The 24,443-nt window shown below is 46.4% G+C and overlaps 1 protein-coding gene across 5 annotated transcripts; it reads left to right on the top strand.

The window, feature by feature from the left end:
* Window positions 1-274: 274 nt before the first annotated feature.
* On the top strand, window positions 275-7,309 carry LOC125521952 (uncharacterized). 5 transcript variants are annotated; one of them, XM_087535026.1, is made up of 5 exons: window positions 275-498; window positions 604-3,529; window positions 3,620-3,886; window positions 3,984-4,066; window positions 5,926-7,309. In XM_087535026.1, exons 2-5 carry the CDS (start codon window positions 3,202-3,204, stop codon window positions 7,099-7,101), a joined length of 1,854 nt encoding a protein of 617 aa, XP_087391152.1. In that variant the 5' UTR covers window positions 275-498; window positions 604-3,201; the 3' UTR covers window positions 7,102-7,309. The 5 variants fall into 5 exon arrangements, with proteins under 5 accessions (XP_087391152.1, XP_087391151.1, XP_087391149.1 ...); XM_087535025.1 differs by having other exon boundaries at window positions 637-3,529; XM_087535027.1 differs by having other exon boundaries at window positions 276-2,405; window positions 3,362-3,529.
* The last annotated feature ends 17,134 nt before the right edge of the window (window positions 7,310-24,443 follow it).

The raw sequence follows: 24,443 nt of genomic DNA on the forward strand, positions 1-24,443 counted from the left end.
CTGGTGGGCTGGGGATACCATAGTCCCTCCAACGTGAACGCTTCTTAGGTCGACTGGTTTAGCTACTCTGCATGCCTTAGTCGTGTGTCTCTGCGTGCGTCGGGTCGCGTCAAATAGGAGCTCCCTCGTTTTTTTTTCATTCGAGGGGTAATAGGAGGTTCCTCGTTTTTTTTAGGAGAAGGTTCCTCGTTTTTTGAGACATAATAGGAGGTTCCTCGTACAAGGCCCTTTTATGGCCGGGCCATCTCATATGGCCATGTCAGGGCCCACTCTGCTAAAGCATTTTGAGCCCATGAGCAGCCAGGCCCATCCGTTTCCGTCTGAATCCCCGTGTGCCACGACCGTACTACTCGCGAGGCGGCGCATGGCGAGGTGGCGACCGCCGGCGAGAGAGACGAGGGATCCCGACGTCGCCCGGTCGGGAGGCGCGACTCCTCCTCCTACGCCTCGCGCTCGCCGGCGGCGCCGCTGCCCTCGACCCTGTCGTTCCCTCCCCCAGTATGTGCGCACCATTCCGAAGCGTCTGCCTACTTCGATTTAGTTTTGGTTAAAGCATCTGTGTCGCGACTACTTCGATTGTTGCTTAGCAGTATGTGAATCCAGGTTCGATTATCTGAAGAAAAAGCTTGCTTCCAGGTTTCGATTTGAAGGGCATTTGGTCTGGGATCTCTTCCTGGAGTGTTCGAGATGGGCAATCAGTTCCTTCAAAAATAATTATATGCGTAATCAGTTCCTTCAAGAAGCACATATGCACCACACTGGGCACGGGCCATGTCATATATCTTTTGGGATAGGGGTGGTGACAAGCATTGGAAACCAGGGCGGTCGCCCATAGCGTGGATACTTTCTCTTTTAGAATTTTTTATTGATTTTAGGCTTGGCCCTGGTTGTTTCTTCCTCAGTTTGTCCCATCCCACTTAGAGGCTGCATCAATGTTTAACATCATTCGCATATCTTCCTTGTTAAGGAATCGGTTATATACCTTTTTTTCTTTGTAGAAATCAACCGCACATCTCATTATTTTTGTTGGTACATTATCGTGTGGATAGATATGTAGGTTTGCTGCCTAAAAAGAGCAGATGTGGTGATGCAATTGGGGCTAGGGTGAGTGTCTGTTGCGGCATTAAGATAGTGATGCAATCGCGGCTACAACTACTGGTTTTTGTCTTTTGTGAAGTTATCTTGTACATCGGTGCAATTAGTGCTCATGCATACATCATGTAGGATTGCGTGCTCGCAACATTGCCAACCATGCGCCAGATAGCACCACAAGATCAAATTCACCGGCATGCATTAACCCATTGATTATATGACATGTCTTCACGACACCTGTCCACAGGAGGACTCTTTGTAGTAGAATTCTTGGTATGCATGACAGCATGCCATAAATCAGTGAAACGGTTGCATGTTATAAATAATGAAGCTGGCCAATAAATTACCTTATTTACCCTTCAGACTTTTTCTTGAGGAATCATCTTAAGGCAGCACATCACCATTTGGTTTGTTTTGAAATTTGATAATTGAGACTTGAGACCCTTTAGGACTTGGAAGTTCTAATTATTGCAACTGAAGTATTGATATGTTTGCTAATTAATAGGTGAATTGCCTGCTTGCTTTGTTTCTTTCATATGAACACTAGGTACTGAATGAAGAAAAAAATAGTACTGTGGGCGAGAGCTAGGGAGAACATGCATGTGCCCTACATGCGCCTTAGGTAAATTTGGAGCCATGAACATACTGAGAATACATGTGAACATATAGCCATCATTATTACATCGTTCATCACTAGTCACCAAAAGCAAGCGTGCTGATAGAGAACAGATAACATGAAGTCATGACGGGAAGGGTTCACACCTTCTTAGACCATGTACAATGCAAGATGCTTAGAGAGGTGCTTAGTAAAACAAGCTGTGTTTTTCTTAAGCACCGGTGCTTATGTCTGTGACAGGGGTGCATAATTAAGCATCTGCTCTCTACAGATAAGCACCGGCTTGCATTGTACATCGTCTTGCATGTTCTTTACATTGGAAACTGAAGAAGCACAAGAGGACAAAATAATGATGTTAACTTTTGTATTTCTCAAGTAAGTATATCTTGTTCAACCTCCCTGTCCAAATACAGGTCAGCTTTTGAATAAAAACTTAGATGGAGTCTACTTAAATTCTTGTCCTTTTCTGGTATCGTCTGGTATATAGTGTCTATCTTTTGCCCTTGGTGAAGGTCTCACGCCAAAAGAAGGTATTAGATCCATATATGGTTAGATCCACCACAAACATTGGCAGACTTCGTTTCCGCCCCATAGGGTCTCACTGACCTGATGGAAAATCTTTCAGTTTTAGTTCTTGATCGAGATCCGGTTTCCCTGTGGACCATCTCCAATACACTTGCTAGATTCAACTTCAAAGGTGCACACTTCAATCCCAAGCATCTCCATTCCGTATTTTCCCCTTCCTGTCCAAAAAGGAAGTTGTTTTTAGAGGGAGAATGAAAGATAGTATTCATGGGGCTACTATAAAAGGCACGATTTGATATCTGTTGCACAAGATTTTGCATATTCATGGGGCTACTATAAAAGGCACGATTTGATATCTGTTGGTGTCTTCTATCCACAGTCACATCTGATCGAATTTCAGATATTTCATATTTCTGCTGTTTGGTGGGGAGTTTGGGTGTACGGCTGTTTGGCTGGAAATTTGGGTGTACATCTGTTTGGCGGGAAGTTTGGGTATACGGCTGCTTGGCGTGAAGTTTGGGTGTACGGTCGTCCGGTGGGACAATTTATGTGTTCTATCCATCATGATCTGGACCACTAATTAACGGTTGGATGGCTTTCGTGTGTGGATATAGAACGCTTCTCATGACGTGAAGCTTGGCGAGCTATGGCCCTACATGGCAGTGAACCTGTCCTCGGTATCATGTATAGCTCGTACGACCATCATATATATGTGGAGTATTTCCGTAGATCTATGACATTTTTAAACAGAAAGGAAAAAGATGCAGTTCCCATATAGGATATAGTGTTACTGCGTCACCCTGACCATTAGATTATATAGCATATGTGTGTGTAATATATTGTGTGAACTTCACAGTTTAAACGGAGGCAGCATATGTAGTTCGTAATGGGATATAGCTAGCTGCTAGTTACTGGGCCGCCCTTCCAAGTGCTATTAGATTGCAGAAAGTGTTGGATTATGTGGTCAAATGAGAAAAATCACATACCAAGTAGCTATATTAGTCCTTAGAAGATACTCACTTGTTGCAATAGTACGTGCAGGTTGGGATATTAATATAACTATATTTGGACATGATAACACGGTGTTTACTCTCCAAAATTTTGAGTCTAACTTCTACTGTTTTGTAGTTCTTCCATTCGAAACAGTGGAAGAGGCCCTAGATTCCCTTAAAAGGGGGGTTGCTAAAAATGAGGAGCTTGATTTGGTAGTAGCGGAAGTTCATCCTGGCAATGCAGAGATGGACACCTTGGTGCTGTTTCACCGCATCCTGAATGCACTTGAAGTGCCTCTCATCAGTAAGCATTTGTATTCAGAGCTGTATTGTTTTAAGAAATTTTCTTCCATCCCAAACTCATTAATCTAGGAGTGTTGTTTCTTGGTTGCAGCTATGTGTGCCTATGATGAGGCAGTCTCTACACGCATGACCCTTGGAACATGCTTCAATGTGGTTAAGCCGTTGGATACTGAAACCGTCAATTTTCTGAGGATGAGAGCACTTCAACACAGGTCTATTAAAAATCACAGGTCTGAAACTGAGGATGAAAAACAAGATGCGTTGAACGCGAATGTCTATTCAGAGAATCTGGGTTGGTTCTTATGGAGCAGTGAGCTCCATGAGAAGTTCTTGCAGGCTGTTGAAGTGCTTGGGCCGTGTAAGGCTATCTGCACTTGGCATAAATTAGTCGTTTGTTATGTTTAACAGCTGAAAAAGCATGACCTTTGAGTGTCTGTTTTCTTTTTGGCTAACAGCTGCTACGGCTCGAAACATTCACCAGTACATGAATGCCAAGGATTTGAATTTGACCATACAGCATGTTGCAAGCCATCTCCAGGTGGGTGATCGATTTAGTTTACCTCAACTGTGGTATTGCCGGTACATCAATAGGCACTATGTACGTTTTTTTGTTAAATTTTGTTTGTTTAATAGACGATCATAAGTAGTAGAAGCCGACAACCTATGCATGCTAGTTAGTTTAAACTGACTGAACGTTTGGCATTTGAGCCTTATATTTTTCTTTCATCCTATGCACTTTCCCGAACGAAACCTTTTGTTTTTGCCACTAATTAAGATGATATTGTCATTCTGCTATAGCCTTGAAGTTCGATGGCATGGCCATTGTTCTGTCCAGTCATTGGTTCCCACCACTACAGCTGACTATCCCCCTTCCGTGGCCATTGGCTATTGATTGCCACTGCCAACCTGATCCCCCCATGCATGAATATTTGGTAGAGATGGAAGCTACTATGCACTTGCCATTTCTGCACATATATATTGATTAGCCAACAGAATGGTTGCAGCATTGCCTAAACTAATCTTGCAGAACCAGCTAATTGCAAGAGATCTGATCACGGTGGTCATCATTACACGATTCCTGAAGTTGCAGGTGTATGCCACCGCTTGGTCATCACCTTTATCAATGTTTTGTACCCTGGCACGTTAAGTACCAGCAGCTAGTGCTGCTCGGACAAAGTCACTGTCTCCGAATCTGACTCGGATTCGGATTTCTGATTCGGCAAGATTTTGAGGAACACGGTAACTAACGCATGGAGGCTGAGTGACCAAAGAAATTGATGTTACGTGCAGATGAGTCCTTTTACCAACTCATGTGCTCATTAACATACAGTGATTGGGCAAAAGGGAAAAAGGTAAAAGAGAAACAAACACCTACTGGAATAGCAACAACAACAACATAATTAATTTTTTATTATTGGTTTGATCTTAGTGTGAAAAATAAAACATTTCCCTCTGCTATTTATTTTGTGTAAATATAGGTTCTGCATTGTTCAATCAATTGGGTAATTTTCTGTGGCAACAGTGTCCGACTTCACAAAATTTTAAAGAACTATGTGCACACTGTTGAACTGTTGAAGAAAAAAATTGGAAGAGAACTTTATTTAATATTTGACCTTTTAATTCATACCCCAGTAAAAGCTCACACAGTTACTGGCAGGCTTGCATGCTAAATACAAGGGTCAAGATTCCATTTTAACTGAATAAACTTGGAAGGAAAGAATGTTTCCACCGTGATACTACTGTGTGTCCTTTGTTATTTCTTTATTTTCCAGAAGAAACACATTTACATGGATGTCTCATACCTACGTCAGTACTCAGTAGTCGCATGCCATGGAGATTAAGTTTTGTATATGGTGCTCTAGATAAGATTTCAAATTTCCAAACCATGCAGCTTCAGGAGTAGATTTTGTTACAGAACCAATCACAATTGGAAAAAAAGAAACTCTATGCATGTTAGCACCGAATTCGTAAATAATCAGACTATCCAAAGCATTATTATAACCCAGTTTACCAAATCGACTGATTAATAATTGTTATCACGTTAATGGGAATTTTGTGAACAATGTACTACTTTATAGGTATTTTCTCCTTTATCGGTTAAATTAGCGGCTTATTGACGTAACTTTGGTCTACCCTTAGCTGATGCTAGCAGTAGGGCTTTGGCTTCTTTTTGGCCTTGTTGTGACTGTTTGTGCTTTCTTGGCACTCTCCTTCTAATACAAAACGAAACATGTCCGGGCGCTTGTTTGAGAAAAAAAAATACATACTCCACAAGTTTCAAGTTCATCTATTTCAGCGTTGTTATGCTAAAATGCTAAAATTTCTTCATTATGCTCACTTTCTATATTGTGATGTGTGATCCCTGTCTTGAATGTTCTGTTCTGTATTGTGATGCAGAAACACCGGCTGCGAGCGCAGAGGCAGAGGTTATCTCATGATGAAGAGGGCTATCAACATTATGCCAGCATGAAGGAATTATCTGAGATGATGTCATCAGCATACAAGGCACCCAGTGCTAAACCCAATAATCATTTGGCAACAACCCAGACGCAGTTCACACATGGGGTTGCCTCTTCTATCTGGGACAAGTACCCCGGGATGGTGTGGCCACACATGGAGGGAAGTTCAGCAGCCTCTGCTATGTGGTACAATTACCCCGGAAAGCGGTGGGGACAAGTGGGGGAGAGTTCGGCTGGAGCACGAGTTTCTCAGACTAATGCACGTCCACCTCCAGTTCTGATACATGGTACCAAATCTATCTGGGACTGGTACCAGGAGAGCCTGCAGTACTATAATGAGAGCCTGTCATACAAACGCGAGGTGCTGCCTGTACAGAGCAAAGCACTTGATGGATATGGACGCGAGATTTTCATCAACCTAGAGAGAGAGGAGATCAGTCTTACTGAAGCAGCAGGCAAGATTGTCATCAACCTGGAGAGTGATGACATGCAGAAAGACACCAAGGATGACGTGCACGCCGCAGTTACTCCACAGGAAGACACAATGAACGAGGTGCACGCCGCAGTTACTCTGCAGAAAGACACCATGGACGAGGCGCACGCCGCAGTTACTCCACATGAAGTGAACGAGGTGCCTGCTGCAGCCATGGGCGCTGGTTATCTGGTGGATCTAGCAGGCAATGCCCTGCTTGACGGTATAGACAACTACCACCCTGCCGCAGAGAATGCGCAGTCTGAGCCTTTCAGTGACTGGTATTGGGAAGAGGTGGAGAAATTCTTGACGAACCAGATGGAAGGACCGGGGCAGGAGCAGCAAGGCATTGAACTAGTGGATCTGCTCCAGGTAGACGGCATTTCACCAGAGGAACTGCTCCAGGTAGACAAAGCCTGGAACCAGGCGCTTCAGCAGGCAAACCCGGCAAACGTCGTCGAGGACGAACCCATGGCTGAAGAGCCCGCCGCTGGAGACGCCCCGGTGTCCGATCCTGCGAACCAGTCCGGCGTCGCCGGCAACGTGTTCGGGGTCTGGAGCCCGCAGTTTGCGGGCGACACTACGGCATGCCGTTCTAGGCCTGCCAGAAGAGGGGCAACTCAAGAACTGCTTTTATTTTAGTAACAATAATAAGACTGGTGAAGTATAAGCAATAAAGGTTCCTAGGGAGAAATCCCCAGGAGATATATGGGAGAGCTGTTGATGCTCGGACATGTTTCCAGTGCTCTGTGGCATTGGTTAAACCCATTCGTTAATTGGTTTCCAGACTTCTACATATTATCTTCCTCTGTGATGCATTATGACTTTATATAATTCCATACTTGTGTCAGTTCTATCTTTTTTTTGCGAGGTTTGTGTCAGTTCTATCTAGTCTAGGGTTTTTGTTCTTCGAACAAAGGAGCACCAGGCTTTTTGTCTGGCTTCTTTGATTCAATCCAACACAAGTTTTTTTTTGGGGGGGAAGGATTCGAGTCCTTATAATAAATTTCAAAGGTTGGAGAGGAACACAATCAGGGAGCTGGACACACTTGATTGGATTGTACCTACTAAATCACCCATCAATGAATAAAATCATGTGTGTTGTTCTGGTCCTCTCCTTTTGGTTCAGATTAACGTGGGGATTATTGGAGTGGGTCATCATCATAGATGTAGAGGTAAACAAAAGCTATGCAACTGATACAAATTTACAGAAAGTTCTGTAAAGTATGCAACGAAAAATAACTGCATGGACCTATAGAAAAGGTAATAAAATAGCTCGCATCTTTTACTGGTTTGTTACTGTAATTGCCACCATCTTCACGAACAGAAGATCTACTCCTGGACTTTGCAGGGCTGCTAATTTGCTGACTTTGCAAAACATCAGTTCCTGAATTTAGCGGCACATTTACCTGGGACAATTTGTCAGATGCTGATACATGTCCTTTTAATGAGTTTGCATGCCGTGCTGGTTCAGACACTGATGCAGGTGAGCTCTTCACCTCGGATGTGAACTCATTCAAACTTAGTGAACCAAAAGTTTTCACTGTTGAAGTGGACTTCTGGCTAATAACATCCCTAACTTGATGATGGTTCCGCGCCATATCACAGAAATTTAACCGACCGGCCAGCCTGCATCTGTTGGATTTCTCCCTGTGCTCATGTTGTGCTGTGCTGTGTGTGTGTGTGTGTGTGTGTGTGTGTGTGTGTGTGTTGTATTGACATCTGGGTAACTACCGGAGAAGTTTCCAAATTTCCTCTCTCAAATAAATCTCCTTCCATACATAGTTAACACGGCATCTTATATACGAAAAGACACCATTGACCCGGCTTCTTATATACGAAAAGACACACGAAAAACAGTTCACCATGTGTAAAACAGAGGGCTCTCGGGACCAGACGGCTCTCGCGACCGGCTCGTCTCCCAGCGGGTGACCGGCCGCACTGACGGCTCCCTCCCCCAGCCCCCTTCCTCACCTCCTCTCCCCCCGCCGTCGCCGGGTTCAGCCCGGGGCGGCCCCGGCGGTGGTGGCCCCACGCGATTCCCCTCCTGGTGCGGCTCCTGCACGGGGCGGAGCAGCGCTGGGTAGTGTTCCCAGGCGGCGGGGGGGGGGGGGGGGGACCTTGTGTCGGCGCGGGTGGTCTACTGCGTTGCGGCGTGGTCGTTGGTGGCGGCGTTCGCTCGGCTCAGATCTATGCCCCTTTGGGTCCCATCTGGCCGGGACGGGCCGGCGGCTTCTTCATCGACGGTGTAGCCCCCTGGAGGTGGCGGCGGGTGCTACTTGTGATCTGCGTTGGTGAAAGGATCGATATGGTTGACTAGAGGGGGGGGATAGGCAACTAACAATTTTTAGCTTTTCTTTAACAAGTTAAACTTTGCATCAAAATAGGTTGTCTAGATATGCAACTAGGTGAGCAACCTATATGATGCAACGAGGATTGGTACACAAGCAAGCAAGAGATATGAAACAAGTAAGCTTGCTTAAATAAAGGCACGAGATAACCAAGAGTGGAGACGAGGATGTGTTGCCGAAGTTCCTTCCCTTTGAGAGGAAGTACGTCTCCGCTGGAGCGGTGTGGAGGCACAATGCTCCCCAAGAAGCCACTAGGGCCACCGTATTCTCCTCACGCCCTCACACAATGCGAGATGCCGTGATTCCACTATTGGTGCCCTTGAAGGCGGCTACCGAACCTTTACAAACAAGGTTGGGGCTCTCTCCACAACTTAATTGGAGGCTCCCAACAAAACCACGAAGCTTCACCACAATGGAATATGGCTCCGAGGTGACCTCAACCGTCTAGGGTGCTCAAACACCCAAGAGTAACAAAATCCACACAAGAAAGTATGGGGGAACCAAATATCCTTTGGTGGAAGTGTAGATCTAGGTCTCCTCCTTCAATCCCTAGCAAATCAACAAGTTTGAGTGGCTAGAGAGAGAGATCGGGCAAGAGAGCTTGAAGGGCATCAATGGTGGAGTGAGAGAGGTCAAAGGTAGGAGTGGTAGGTGGGAGAAGCTCCCTTATATAGTCACCCTCAATATCCAACCGTTACTGCGTTTTTGCACTGCAGCGGTACAACCGGTCCTCGTCCCGGTACAACCGGGACTCACGGTGTAACAGCAGAATCCTACCAAGCGGTACAACCGGACAGGCGGGCGGTAGTACCGACTAAGAAAGATAACCGGACTAACCGCCTGGCTACCGCACAACCACCGCATCAAAACAGGAGCTTGACCGGTACTTGGGCGGTGCCTGGCCGGAACAACCGCATGGCCTTGAGCTCTTGGGCGGCTAAGTTCTGAGCGGAAGAACCGCTCGGACCACCGGTGGTACCGGTCATCGTGGAACGACCGGACCAACCGGGCCACTACCGCCCAAGAACAGCATCAAACCAGAGGCGAGAGTGGTACTTGAGCGGTACATGGACGGAACCACCGCCCTAGCTGTTGCAGAGCATGGTGGCGGTACCACCGCCTGGAGGCAGCGGTACAACCGCTCGAGAAAAAGCTGGTGAGCGACAAGACCCAGCGGTACAACCGCTCCAGAGAGCGGTACAACCGCTGGGCAGAAACAGTGAGCAGGAAAGAAAAGAGGGGAAGAGGCAAGGAAAACTCTCTCTCTCACACACACCTAAGGAAGGCAAAGAGAGGGTGAGAAAAGTGTACGTGAACTGATTCCCCCAGAGCTTCCTAATGAGGATTCCCTCTTGATAGTACGGGTACTCTACGACCAAAGAAAATAAAACCGTAGAGGACACGTCTTCGATCTTTTCCTTCGAGAGGTAATAGCAATCCGATGTAAGCCTAAGCATCGAGAACCTGAAACATATAGCACACGTTTAGACCACAAAGGGTTGTCATCATCATCCAAAACATAAAGTAGGGAAATGCCCTTTCAATCTCCCCCTTTTTGGTGGATGATGACAACAACACGATTTGCAAGAGATAAGTCAATGAAATCTAGACGGAATTCCCCCTGAATGTGTGCCCCCAACAAGTACTAGTTGTTAGAAAGCATGGGCACACTTTCAGGACTAGACTCCCCCTAGACTTTATAGACTCATCACTCTGAGCTCAAAAGGATAGACAATATAATACTTAGAGGCAATAATAATGATAAAGACCTACGAATAAACGGAGTAGCAAGTCTAGCAAGTCTCACACACAACACGGAATGAAACAAGTCCACAAACAAACACAAAAACACGAGAATAAGAGAAAACAACCCAAGCAAATCCCCGAGACCTATAGAACCCTCTCCCCCTTTGGCATCAAGACACCAAAAAGGAAAAGAGCGAAGCTAGCGACCCAAAGCTCAGGCGTCCTCCTCTGACTCCTCAGTCGCATCTGGATCTTCATCATCAGAGTCGTCATCGTCGTCGTGATCAGATTCTTCCATGGCATTGTCCGCTGCTGCAAACGATGATGATGGCTGGGGAGGGGCTTCATCATCAGTCCAGGTGCTATGGGTAGAGATCCAACGCTCCTCTGGGGTGATGCTCTTCTCAGAGCCACTCTGAACCTGCATGTTGAGGTGCTTCATCATTGCAATTTGGCGACGCCGTGCAAGCTTCTCATTGACATGTGCCTCATACATCTTCTTCTGGATGTCAGCCTGGAGACAAAAGGTCTTCTTCACCTTGGCAGTAAGTTTGGCCACCCACGAAGGCTTGGCCCCTGGCTCCAGCTCAAAGTCCTCATCGTCAGAAGTAGCATAGACATCCTCAGGAGCATGTTCAGGGAAGCGAGGCTCGGCATGCTTCTTCTTCTTAAGGAGCTTGACCTCATGAACAGTTAGGTTGTCTGGAGAAGTGAGGAGCTCTACAGGACGACGAACAGCCCACACAGAGTTCAGAAAGCACATGACAAATGGAGCGTAGATTGGGACTTTACGGTAGATGACCATGTTGTACATCTCATGCCACAGCCAATTGGACACATCAAACGTTGCCCCTGTCCCCACCATGGTCTTCATAGCAACCATCAAAACAACCAGATAGTCATGAATCTCATCTTGATTGCCCACCTTGGGCAAGAGCACATTGCGGAACACTCGGTGCATGATGTCATAGACCTTCTCCAAATCCTTGGATTCTCCAATAATCCCACGGCCCCTAATGTACAGAGGGGCAAGCTTCTCCTTAGGCATGGACTCAGGAAAATCATGAGGGCGAATGCCACCCCTTCCTTGCAGACCGGTATCCTCGTACCCAATAGCATTGCAGAAAGCCCTCCAGGGAACGTGAAACAATTCATCGCGACACATGAAGGTGAGAGTGCGCGCATCATCTTCTCCAAAATGAACCATGGCATAGAACTGATGGATAAGTTGAACATCGAAGTCACAGTTGACTAACATGATCTTGACAAGATCAAACTCCTCGCAGAGAGCTAGTGCCTCACCAAAATACTCCATGTTGTTTCTCCAATGATCAAAATAAATTGTCCACTGCTTGGCATATCTGTTCTTGTTGTGCTCAAAGAGTTCATGAACAATCCGCACTTGCATCTCATTCCGGAACTGAACAGTGGTCCAACGGGGAGCAATGGGAACCTCATACAGATTCTTTGAGCGGTAGGCTTCCCAATCCTTGGCTTTCCAACGATGCAACGTCATGACCACACGTTGCTTAGCAGCTGCAGACTTTTCACGGCGAGTGGGCTTGGTGGGAATCACAACTTCTTCATCATCTGACACAACCGGGCGCAAGGTCCTTCGTGCCCTCTTCTTGGTCTTGCGAGGAGCAGAGCAAGAACTAGAGCCACTTGAACACACACACACACACGAAAAGAACACACAAAAACCCAACAAGGATGAGAGGATTGCACCCACTAGCAGAAAAGGAACAAGTTGCAACAACAGAGAAGATAGAACAGTGCTTAGTGGTTGATATACTCCGGTTGTACCGGATCTTCCACCGGTAGTACCGCTCCAGCGGTTGTACCGCCCGTAGGGGCGGTAGAACCGCTGACAGTGGCACTACCAGGGAAGATAGATCTAACCAAGGCATACGAATCACACAAGTAATATTCCGAATTCTAAGTGCTGCAAACAAGACAGGAGGCTAACAAAGAACTCTTCTAAGCCATAGATCGAACACTAAACGCGGAAAGAAGGGAAAAGCCCTAGGCAAGGAATAACCCTAAACAAAAAAAAAACTAGAGGCAAAGAGCACGAGGTAATACCACCATCCAAGGGAAGAGATCGGAAGGCCTCCACGGAGAGAATCCACGGAGAGCCAAGGATCCGAAGCGCGAGACGCACTCCAGGGCAGGGGTAGAGATGGCCGGCGGCTAGGGCAAGGAAAAGAGGAACGAGGACGAAGGGAAAAAAGACAGCCCTTTAGCCCTGTCGAGTATATATAGGCCCGTACGCACGCCCCGGTAGAACCGCTTAGGGGAGCGGTTGTACCGCTCGTCTGGTACAGACCGGTGGATGGAGGCGGTACTTCCGGTTCCTGGAAGGCAGCGGTAGTACCGCACGGCAACAACCGGTAGTACCGGATGTGGGTTACCGTGGGAGTGCGCGGTGGAACCGCCCAGGCACCGAACGGAAACCCTTGGGATGGCACAACCCGGTACCAGCGGTAGAACCGCTCATGGTACCGGTTGTACCGCCCGACCACCTAAGCCCAAGCCAAGATCAAATGAGTGCAATCCGAAGGGAGGAAGAAGGGGCACAAAAACAGGAGATAAACAGCACCCTAGGAGAACCTAACACAAAGAGCAAAGAGAGAAAGAGAGAAAACAACACGAGAACAGCAAGGCTAACTCCAACTCCCCGAAGAGAGGACGGTGACCGAGGCCACCTATGTTTGAGTCAATTGGTATGGCACCGCGAAGAATTATCCTTGGGTCCATGACCAAAACTCGTCTTTGAAGCACAAGTACCATCAAATATGGCCAATGTGAAAGACACAATCAATTTATGCATAATGGGGGGAGGGAGAGTTCATTGAGAGAACAACACTCCCCCTATGTCCATGCCTACACCTAAACTAGACAACAAGTTGAGCGTGGTAGGGTGTGCAAGGGTTCAAGCCACATTGCTCGAATCAATGATATTTAGCTCATGCCTTAACTCGCGAAATCTTGCTTCATCCAAGGGCTTCGTGAAAATATCTGCAAGGTTGTCATGAGTGTTGACATAGTTGAGCTCGATCTCTCCTCTTCTAATGTGATCCCGGATGAAGTGATACCGGATCTCAATATGCTTTGTCTTGAAATGTTGCACCGGATTGAGAGAGATCTTGATGGCACTTTCATTGTCGCACCAAAGAGGCACTTTGTCACAAGTGACACCATAATCCTTTAAAGTTTGCCTCATCCATAGGAGTTGAGCACAACAACTACCGGCGGCAACATACTCCGCCTCAGTGGACGAGAGAGACACACAACTTTGCTTTTTGGAAGACCAACTTACCAAAGAGCAACCAAGGAATTGGCACCCTCCGGAAGTGTACTTCATATCCACTTTGTCTCCCGCCCAATCGGAATCCGAGTACCCTACAAGCTTGAATTTTGATCCTCTGGGGTACCATAGGCCAAAGTTTGGGGTATGAGCCAAATATCGAAAGATTCGTTTGACCGCCACATAGTGACTTTCCTTAGGTGCGGCTTGAAACCGTGCACAAATTCCCACACTCAACATGATGTCCGGTTTAGATGCACAAAGGTAAAGCAAGGATCCAATCATGGAACGATATACCTTTTGATCCACCACTTTACCATTGGGATCTAAGTCAAGTTGGCACTTGGTGGGCATTGGAGTGGAAGCCGGCTTGACATCACTTAGCTTGAATCTCTTGAGCATGTCTTGAGTGTATTTGGATTGATTGATGAAAGTTCCTTCTCTTCTTTGCTTCACTTCGAACCCTAGAAAGAACTTCAACTCTCCCATGGAGGACATCTCGAACTTTGAGGTCATGAGAGCGGCAAATTCCTCATTGAAAGCTTTGTTAGGAGAACCAAAGATAATATCATCAACATATAATTGGCACACAAACAACTCCCCTTTGACCTTCTTAGTAAAAAGAGTGGGGTCGATTAGCCCAACTTCAAAACCACGGTCTTGTAACAACTCGGTAAGGTGGTCATACCACGCACGTGGGGCTTGTTTAAGGCCATAGAGCGCCTTATCGAGTTGATACACATGATCGGGAAAGTAGGGATCCTCGAACCCGGGGGGTTGCTTGACGTAAACCAATTCATTAATGGGACCATTAAGAAAAACACTCTTCACATCCATTTGTTGTAACTTAAAATTATGATGAGAAGCATATGCAATTAACAAGCGAATGGATTCAAGACGAGCAACGGGAGCAAAGGTTTCACCGTAGTCGATACCCTCGACTTGGGAGTAGCCTTGTGCTACCAAACGAGCCTTGTTGCGAATGATAATCCCATGGGCATCTTTCTTGTTCTTGAATATCCACTTGGTTCCAATGACATTGTGGTTCCCCGTTGGCCTTGGCACCAATCTCCACACTTTGTTGCGCTCGAAGTTGTTGAGTTCTTCGTGCATGGCATTGAGCCAATCCGGATCTTCTAGCGCCTCATAGACCTTGTGGGGTTCCACACAAGAGACAAATGCGTGATGCTCACAATAATTTGCTAATTGTCTACGAGTGCTTACCCCCTTTCTTAAGCTTCCAAGCACATTCATCATGAGATGATCCTTGGTGGAGAGCTTGGATGCAATCTTGGCGGCACGACGCTCTAATTCCTCCTCGGTGGTGAGTCGAGGAGCGGTTACTTGATCATCTTGAGCGCCGTCATGAACTTGTTCTTGATCTTGAACTTGCTCGGGGGGGGGGGGGGAGGGGGGGAGAACCTGACCTTGGGCATCACTTGGTGTGTCAACACCGTCTTGAGTATGATCTTGCCCTTGGTCTTGTTCATGAGGTTGAGGGCCTTCACTTTGTTCTTCGGAAGCGTGTGGGCCTTGGGTTGGTGATGGATCCACTTGAGTGGAGCATTGTCCTTCTCCTTCGGCCACAAGGGGTTCCTCAATGGGTAGGATAAAACCAACACCCATTCTTCTTATGGCTTGAGGAGGAATTTCATCACCTACATCACAAGTGCCACTTTGCTCCACTTGGGAGCCGTTATTCTCATCAAACTCCACATTACACGTCTCCTCAATAAGTCCCGTGGATTTATTGAGGACACGGTAAGCATGAGAGTTTGTAGCATAACCAACAAATATGCCCTCATGAGCTCTAGCCTCAAATTTAGACAACCGAACACCTTTCTTGAGAATGAAACACTTACACCCGAACATCCGGAAGTACTTGAGGTTGGGCTTGTTACCGGTGAGTATCTCATATGGAGTCTTGTTCAAGCCCTTGCGGAGGTAGAGCCGATTGGATGCATGACATGCGGTGTTGATGGCTTCGGCCCAAAAGTTGTACGGAGACTTGAACTCCGCCATCATGTTCCTTGCCGCATCCATCAACGTCCGGTTCTTCCTTTCCGCAACACCGTTTTGTTGAGGGGTGTATGGTGCGGAATATTGATGCTTGATTCCCTCATCACTAAGAAATTCATCCAAGGTGTAGTTCTTGAACTCGGTGCCGTTGTCACTTCTTATTGTCAAGATCTTTGCATTGTGTTGACGTTGTGCTTCATTTGCAAAGTCAATGACGGTTTTTTGGGTCTCGCTCTTCCTCTTGAAGAAATACACCCACGTGTACCTTGAGTAGTCATCCACAATCACCAAGCAATACTTCCTACCTCTGAGACTATCGAAGGATGGAGGCCCAAAGAGATCCATGTGAAGGAGCTCCAAAGGCCTCTTTGAATAAATGATAGTCGTGGGAGGGTGAGCCTTCTCATGTAGCTTTCCTTCGATACAGGCACTGCAAGCACGATCTTTAGCAAAACTAACATTCGTTAGTCCATGAACATGGTCCCCCTTGAGGAGACTTTGCAAAGATCTCATATTGACATGGGCTAAACGGCGATGCCAAAGCCATCCCACATCAACTTTAGCCATTAGGCATGTCGCGGTCTTAGTGGGTCGCTCTGAAAAGTTAATCACATATAGACCGTTCTCGACATGCCCAACAAAGGCTACTTTAAGAGTCTTGCTCCACAAGAGGGCCACGGTATCGATATCAAAGAAAGTGGCAAAGCCCATGATTGCAAGTTGACGAACGGAAAGTAAATTGTATGCAAGGGACTCAACAAGCATGACCTTCTCGATCGTGAGATCATGAGAGATGACCACCTTGCCAAGTCCCAATACCTTAGAAGATGAGGCGTCACCCCACTCGACATTGGTGGGCATAGATGGAACCTTGTGCACGTCCACCACCAAGTCCTTGCTTCCGGTCATATGATTTGTAGCTCCGCTATCAAGCAACCATGATCCACCACCGGAAGCAAACACCTACAAGAGATCAATGCTTGGTTTTAGGTACCCATTTTGTAATGGGTCCTTTGATGTTAGTAACAAGGGTCTTAGGAACCCAAATAGACCATTCAATGTATTCATGAAGAGAACCAACAAATTTGGCATAAACATGCCCATCACTAGCACGGCATAACACATAAGAAGGATTAAAATCGCCGGCTTTGTTGGGAGGGGTGACATTGCCCTTCTTGACATTATTCTTCTTCTTCTCCTCGGGGGCACTCTCTCCCTCCCTCACAAAGGTTTGCATGAGAGGAGGAGGCTGTTTGGTCTTGTCATTCTTCTTCTTGTTCTTGGAGTCGGGGACGTACCCAACCCCTTCCTTGGCCACACCTCCCTTTTGGTTGGTCAAGAGATCGTTGAGGTTCTTCTTGCCTTGTATGCAAGACGCAAGACCTCTCTCAAGTTGCTCCTTCAACTTAGCATTTTCCTCAACAAGATGTATATGCTCACAACACGGGTTAGTAGCATTTGCATTATCAATTAAAACCATATGAGGAAAATTTGCTTTCTCCTTAGTTAGCTTCACTTGGAGTTGATCATGAGACTCCTTGAGACTAGCGTGAATACCCTTCAAGGCCTTGTGGGCCTTGTCAAGTATATCAAACTCCTCTTTGAGTCTAGCAAGATCAACCCCGAGTTTGTCCTTCTTGGAATTTAGCACACGAGAAACAACGAGGGCATGATCATAATCTTTCTCTAACTTAGCATGATCTACGTTGTGTGACTCCTCAAGAGCCAAACGAAGACCACACTCTTCCTCAAGAGCATTGGAAAGATCCGAAATCTCATCGGCATAGTCACGACTATGTCCTTCCATCTTTGAGATGGTGTCTTCGTGAGCCTCGATCATGTCATTGGCCTCACCAAGTTGTTCCAAGAGAGCAATAAAGTGCTTCTTGGATTTTCCCTTGAGTTTGCCCATAAAGGCCTCAAACTCGTTAGCCTCCACATTAGCTCCCTCAAATTCATTAATGCTATCCGTTGGGGAAGGATGATTAATGATGGTAGTTTTGATGTTGGAGGTTACCTTGTTGGTGGCTTTAGCCATGAGGCACTTGGTGGTGATGCTCTCGTTGGGTGAGTCAAAGAGAGACACCCGTGACGTTGTTGCAATGGCAAGGGAGGCCATGGCAACCGACTCATCATCTTCATCATCGTCATCGTCCTCATTGTACTCTTCTTGCACAACCAAGGCCTTGGGATGAGTCTTCTTGGTGAAGTTGTTCTTGTTGGGGAACGACTTGGCCTTGTCCTTTCGGATGAGTTTGCCACCATTGTCTTCCCTCTTCTCATACGGGCATTCCACAACGAAATGACTCACGTTGCCGCAATTGTAGCAAGTCCTTACACGTTGCTTGCCCCTTGTACCACTCGAGTTGTTTTTGCTAAAGTTTGGCCTTGAGTTTTTCTTGCTCCAAAATTGCCTTGAAGCAAGTGCCATGTGTTCATGATATGCATACTTCGTATCTTCAGGGTTGCTCTCCTCTTCTTCCTCTTCTTCGTCTTCCACTATGAGCTTGGCCTTCAATGCAAGGTTAGGCTTCTTTGCCCGTTGAGAACGGAGCACCGCATTGTCGGCGGTCTTGTCCAAAATGTTCATGGCCACAAACTCATCCAACACTTCACTTGAGGTCAAAGTGTGGAAGTCCGGTCTTTGACGAATGACGGAGGACATGGCCTTGTGATAGGGCATCATTGCCTTGAGGAATTTGCGCTTGATCCAATTGTCATCCGTGTCCTTGCTCCCGTGATCTCGTAGTGAGACCGCGAGTTTGGTTACTCTCCGATAGAGCTCACGAGGTTCTTCATCTTCCTTCATTGCAAACTCATCGGCCTCATCTTGTACCACTTCATAGTTGGAGCGTTGAATGCTTGCGCTTACCCGGTAGAGAGACACAACACAATGCCATGCATCTTTGGCCAAGGCGAAAGGACGAAGATGAGGTAGGTCTTCGGGTGGAATAGCATCTTGAATGATGAAGAGAGCATTCTCATTGAATTTATTGTCCGCGGCTTTTCGAGGAGTGAAGTTGCTTGGATCATGTGGATATAAACCTTCTTCAATGATTCTCCAAAGGTTAGTGTTCACATGATTTAAATGACGTTTAAAGAGGTAAACCCAAGAATCAAAATCCTCATTTTTCACAATCTTAGGGGGAGGACCGGCATGATTCAAATGAGTGGAAGGAACCGGTCCACCATAAACAAGTGGTGGTTCCACATGGGCAAAGATGCCAATGCCATTCTTGCCACTAGAAGAAGGAGCCTTTTCACTACTAGCTTCCCCCTTGTCGGGGATAGCATCCGTCACCTTGTTGGTGGGATCACCCACTTTCAACGGTGCGGTGGATAGTTTAAGCCCCTCAAGAAATTTAGTAAACATGCTTTCGACTTCAGTCGTCATGGAGGTTTTCAATGTCTCCAAGGCCACATTGAACTCCTCACGAGAGACCGAAGTTCCCCCATCTCCCGTAGACGAGATCGGATTCACACCGGAGTGTTCCTCCACACCGTCTACGGTATCAACCATACTCTTTGGACGGTAAAGTCCTTAATAAAGAGACGAGGCTCTGATACCAATTGAATGGATCGATATGGTTGACTAGAGGGGCGGGGGAATAGGCAACTAACAATTTTTAGCTTTTCTTTAACAAGTTAAACTTTGCATCAAAATAGGTTGTCTAGAAATGCAACTAGGTGAGCAACCTATATGATGCAACGAGGATTGGTACACAAGCAAGCAAGAGATATGAAACAAGTAAGCTTGCTTAAATAAAGGCACGAGATAACCAAGAGTGGAGACGGTGGAGACGAGGATGTGTTGCCGAAGTTCCTTCCCTTTGAGAGGAAGTACGTCTCCGCTGGAGCGGTGTGGAGGCACAATGCTCCCCAAGAAGCCACTAGGGCCACCGTATTCTCCTCACGCCCTCACACAATGCGAGATGCCGTGATTCCACTATTGGTGCCCTTGAAGGCGGCTACCGAACCTTTACAAACAAGGTTGGGGCTCTCTCCACAACTTAATTGGAGGCTCCCAACAAAACCACGAAGCTTCACCACAATGGAATATGGCTCCGAGGTGACCTCAACCGTCTAGGGTGCTCAAACACCCAAGAGTAACAAAATCCACACAAGAAAGTATGGGGGAACCAAATATCCTTTGGTGGAAGTGTAGATCTAGGTCTCCTCCTTCAATCCCTAGCAAATCAACAAGTTTGAGTGGCTAGAGAGAGAGATCGGGCAAGAGAGCTTGAAGGGCATCAATGGTGGAGTGAGAGAGGTCAAAGGTAGGAGTGGTAGGTGGGAGAAGCTCCCTTATATAGTCACCCTCAATATCCAACCGTTACTGCGTTTTTGCACTGCAGCGGTACAACCGGTCCTCGTCCCGGTACAACCGGGACTCATGGTGTAACAGCAGAATCCTACCAAGCGGTACAACCGGACAGGCGGGCGGTAGTACCGACTAAGAAAGATAACCGGACTAACCGCCTGGCTACCGCACAACCACCGCATCAAAACAGGAGCTTGACCGGTACTTGGGCGGTGCCTGGCCGGAACAACCGCATGGCCTTGAGCTCTTGGGCGGCTAAGTTCTGAGCGGAAGAACCGCTCGGACCACCGGTGGTACCGGTCATCGTGGAACGACCGGACCAACCGGGCCACTACCGCCCAAGAACAGCATCAAACCAGAGGCGAGAGCGGTACTTGAGCGGTACATGGACGGAACCACCGCCCTAGCTGTTGCAGAGCATGGTGGCGGTACCACCGCCCGGAGGCAGCGGTACAACCGCTCGAGCAAAAGCTGGTGAGCGACAAGACCCAGCGGTACAACCGCTCCAGAGAGCGGTACAACCGCTGGGCAGAAACAGTGAGCAGGAAAGAAAAGAGGGGAAGAGGCAAGGAAAACTCTCTCTCTCACACACACCTGAGGAAGGCAAAGAGAGGGTGAGAAAAGTGTACGTGAACTGATTCCCCCAGAGCTTCCTAATGAGGATTCCCTCTTGATAGTACGGGTACTCTACGACCAAAGAAAATAAAACCGTAGAGGACACGTCTTCGATCTTTTCCTTCGAGAGGTAATAGCAATCCGATGTAAGCCTAAGCATCGAGAACCTGAAACATATAGCACACGTTTAGACCACAAAGGGTTGTCATCATCATCCAAAACATAAAGTAGGGAAATGCCCTTTCAGTTGGGATTCCCTTGAAGAGGAGAGGATGATGTAGTACATTAGAGATAAGTATTTTTCTCAGTTAAGAACCAAGATTATCAATCCAGTAGAAGAACCAAGCAACAACTCGTTAGCAGTACCTGCACACAAACAACAAATCCTTGCAACCCAACGCGCAAAGGGGTTATCAATCCATCGACGGTTACGAGCAAGATTTAATTGTATGGTATTTGATAGATAGATCGGAAAAAATAAAAAATATAATAAATAAAAGAAAAACGCAGCAAGGTATTTTTGGTTTTACTATATGATAAAAGATAGACCCGGGGGCCATGGTTTTCACTAGAGGCTTCTCTCTTGAAAATATCATACGGTTGGTAAACAAATTACAGTTGGGCAATTGATAGAAAAGCAAATCATTATGATGATATCCAAGGCGATGATCATGTATATAAGCATCACGTCCGAAATGATTCTGCATCTACTACTATTACTCCACACATCGACCGCTATCCAGCATGCATCTAGTGTATTAAGTGTTATGGAACGCAGTATTTCAAAAAATTCCCTACGATCATGCAAGATCTATCTAGGAGATGCATAGCAACGAGAGGGGAGAGTATATCGATGTACCCTCATAGACCGAAAGCGAAGCGTTAAGTAACGCGGTTGATGTAGTCAAACGTAGATCCCGCCACAATGTTTTTCTTAGAACTGCACCAACTGACAGCTCCACCATCCAATAAAAATATGTATCCGGTTTGTGACTTAGAGTCATCCGGATCAGTGTCAAAACTTGCATCGATGTAACCGTTTACGAAGAGCTCTTTGTCACCTCCATAAAATGAGAAACATATCCTTAGTCCTTTTCAGGTATTTCAGGATATTCTTGACCGCTGTCCAGTGATCCACTCCTGTATTACTTTGGTACCTCCCTGCTAAACTAATAGCAAGGCACACATCAGGTCTGGTACACAACATTGCATACATGATAGAACCTATGAATGAGGCATAGGGAATGACTTTAATTTTCTCTCTATCTTTTGCGGTGGTCGGGCATTGAGTCTGACTCAATTTCCCACCTTGTAAAACAGACAAGAACCCTTTCTTTGCTTGATCCATTTTGAACTTCTTCAAAACTTTATCAAGGTATGTGCTTTGTGAAAGTCCAATTAAGCGTCTTGATCTATCTCTATAGATCTTGATGCCCAATATATAAGCAGCTTCACCGAGGTCTTTCATTCAAAAATTCTTATTCAAGTATCCTTTTATGCTATTCAGAAATTCAGTATCATTTCCAATCAACAATATGTCATCCACATATAATATCAGAAATGCTACAGAGCTCCCACTCACTTTCTTGTAAATACAGACTTCTCCAAAAGTCTGTATAAAACCATATGCTTTGATCACACTATCAAAGCGTATAATCCAACTCCGAGATGCTTGCACCAGTCCATAAATGGATCGCTGGAGCTTACACACTTTGTTAGCACCTTTTGGATCGACAAAACCTTCTGCTTGCATCATATACAACTCTTCTTTAAGATATCCATTAAGGAATGCAGTTTTGACATCCATTTGCCAAATTTCATAATCATAAAATGCGGCAATTGCTAACATGATTCGGACGGACTCAAGCATCGCTATGGATGAGAAGGTCTCATCGTAGTCAACTCCTTGAACTTGTCGAAAACCTTTCGCAACAAGTCAAGCTTTGTAGACAATAACATTATAGTCAGCGTCAGTCTTCTTCTTGAAGATCCATTTATTCTCTATGGCTTGCCGATCATCGGGCAAGTCAACCAAATTCGACACTTTGTTTTCATACATGGATCCCATCTCAGATTTCATGGCCTCAAGCCATTTTGCGGAATCTAGGCTCATCATCGCTTCCTCATAGTTCGTAGGTTCGTCATGGTCAAGTAACTATTCGGGAACACAGTATTTCAAAAAATTTCCTACGATCACGCAAGATATATCTAGGGATGCATAGAAATGAGAGGGGAGAGTATGTCTCCGTACCCTCATAGACCGAAAGTGGAAGCGTTAAGAAACGCGGTTGATGTAGTCGAACGTCTTTGCGATCCAATCGATCAAGTACTGAACGCACGTCACCTCCGTGATCTGCACACGTTCAGCTCGGTGACGTCCCTTGTACTCTTGATCCAGTTAAGGCCGAGGGAGAGTTTCGTTAGCATGACGGCGTGTTGACGGTGATGATGAAGTTACTGGTGCAGGGCTTCGCCTAAGCACTACGACGATATGACCGAGGTGTGTATCTGTTGAGGGGGGGGGGGGTACCGCACACGGCTAAAACAATTGTCAACTTGTGTGTTCTTGGGTGCCCCCTGCCCCTGTATATAAAGGAGAAAGGGGGAGGCCGGCCGGCCCTCATAGGGCGCGCCCAAGGGGGGCAATCCTACTCCAAGTAGGATTTGGATCCCCCCTTTCCTAGTACTACTAGGAGAAGAAGGAAGGAGAGGGGAAAGAGAAGGAAGGAGGGGGCGCCGCCCCTCCCCCTAGTCCAATTCGGACTAGGCCCATAGGGAGGCGCACGGCCAGCCGTTGGCTGCCCCTCTCTCTCTCTCCCCTAGGCCCAATAAGGCCCATTACTTCTCTGGTGGTTCCGATAACCCTTCCAGCACTACGATATATATCCGGTGACCCTTAGAACTATTCCGGCATCCGAATATAGTCATCCAATATATCAATCTTTATGTCTCGACCATTTAGAGACGCCTCGTCATGTCCGTGATCACATCCGAGACTCCGAACAACCTTCGGTACATCAAATCACATAAACTCATAATACCGATCGTCATCAAACGTTAAGCGTGCGGACCCTACGGGTTCGAGAACTATGTAGACATGACCGAGACTCATCTCCGGTCAATAACCAATAGCGGAACCTGGATGCTCATATTGGTTCCTAAATATTCTACGAAGATCTTTATCGGTCAAACCGCATAACAACATATGTTGTTCCCTTCGTCATCGGTATGTTACTTTCCCAAGATTCGACCATCGGTATCATCATACCTAGTTCAATCTCGTTACCGGCAAGTCTCTTTACTCATTCCGTAATGCAACATCCCGCAACTAACTCATTAGTCACATTGGTTGCAAGGCTTATAGTGATGTGCATTACCGCGAGGGCCGAGAGATACCTCTCCGACAATCGGAGTGACAAATCCTAATCTCGATCTATGCCAACTCAAAAAACACCATAGGAGACACCTATAGAGCATCTTTATAATCACCCAGTTATGTTGCGACGTTTGATAGCACACTAAGTGTTCCTCCGGTATTCGGGAGTTGCATAATCTCATAGTCATAGGAACATGTATAAGTTATGGAGAAAGCAATAGCAATAAACTAAACGATCATAATGCT

The sequence above is a fragment of the Triticum urartu genome, chromosome 7A, assembly GCF_056163025.1.
Source record: "Triticum urartu cultivar PI428250 chromosome 7A, HENAU_Tu73, whole genome shotgun sequence".
NCBI lineage: Eukaryota > Viridiplantae > Streptophyta > Magnoliopsida > Poales > Poaceae > Triticum > Triticum urartu.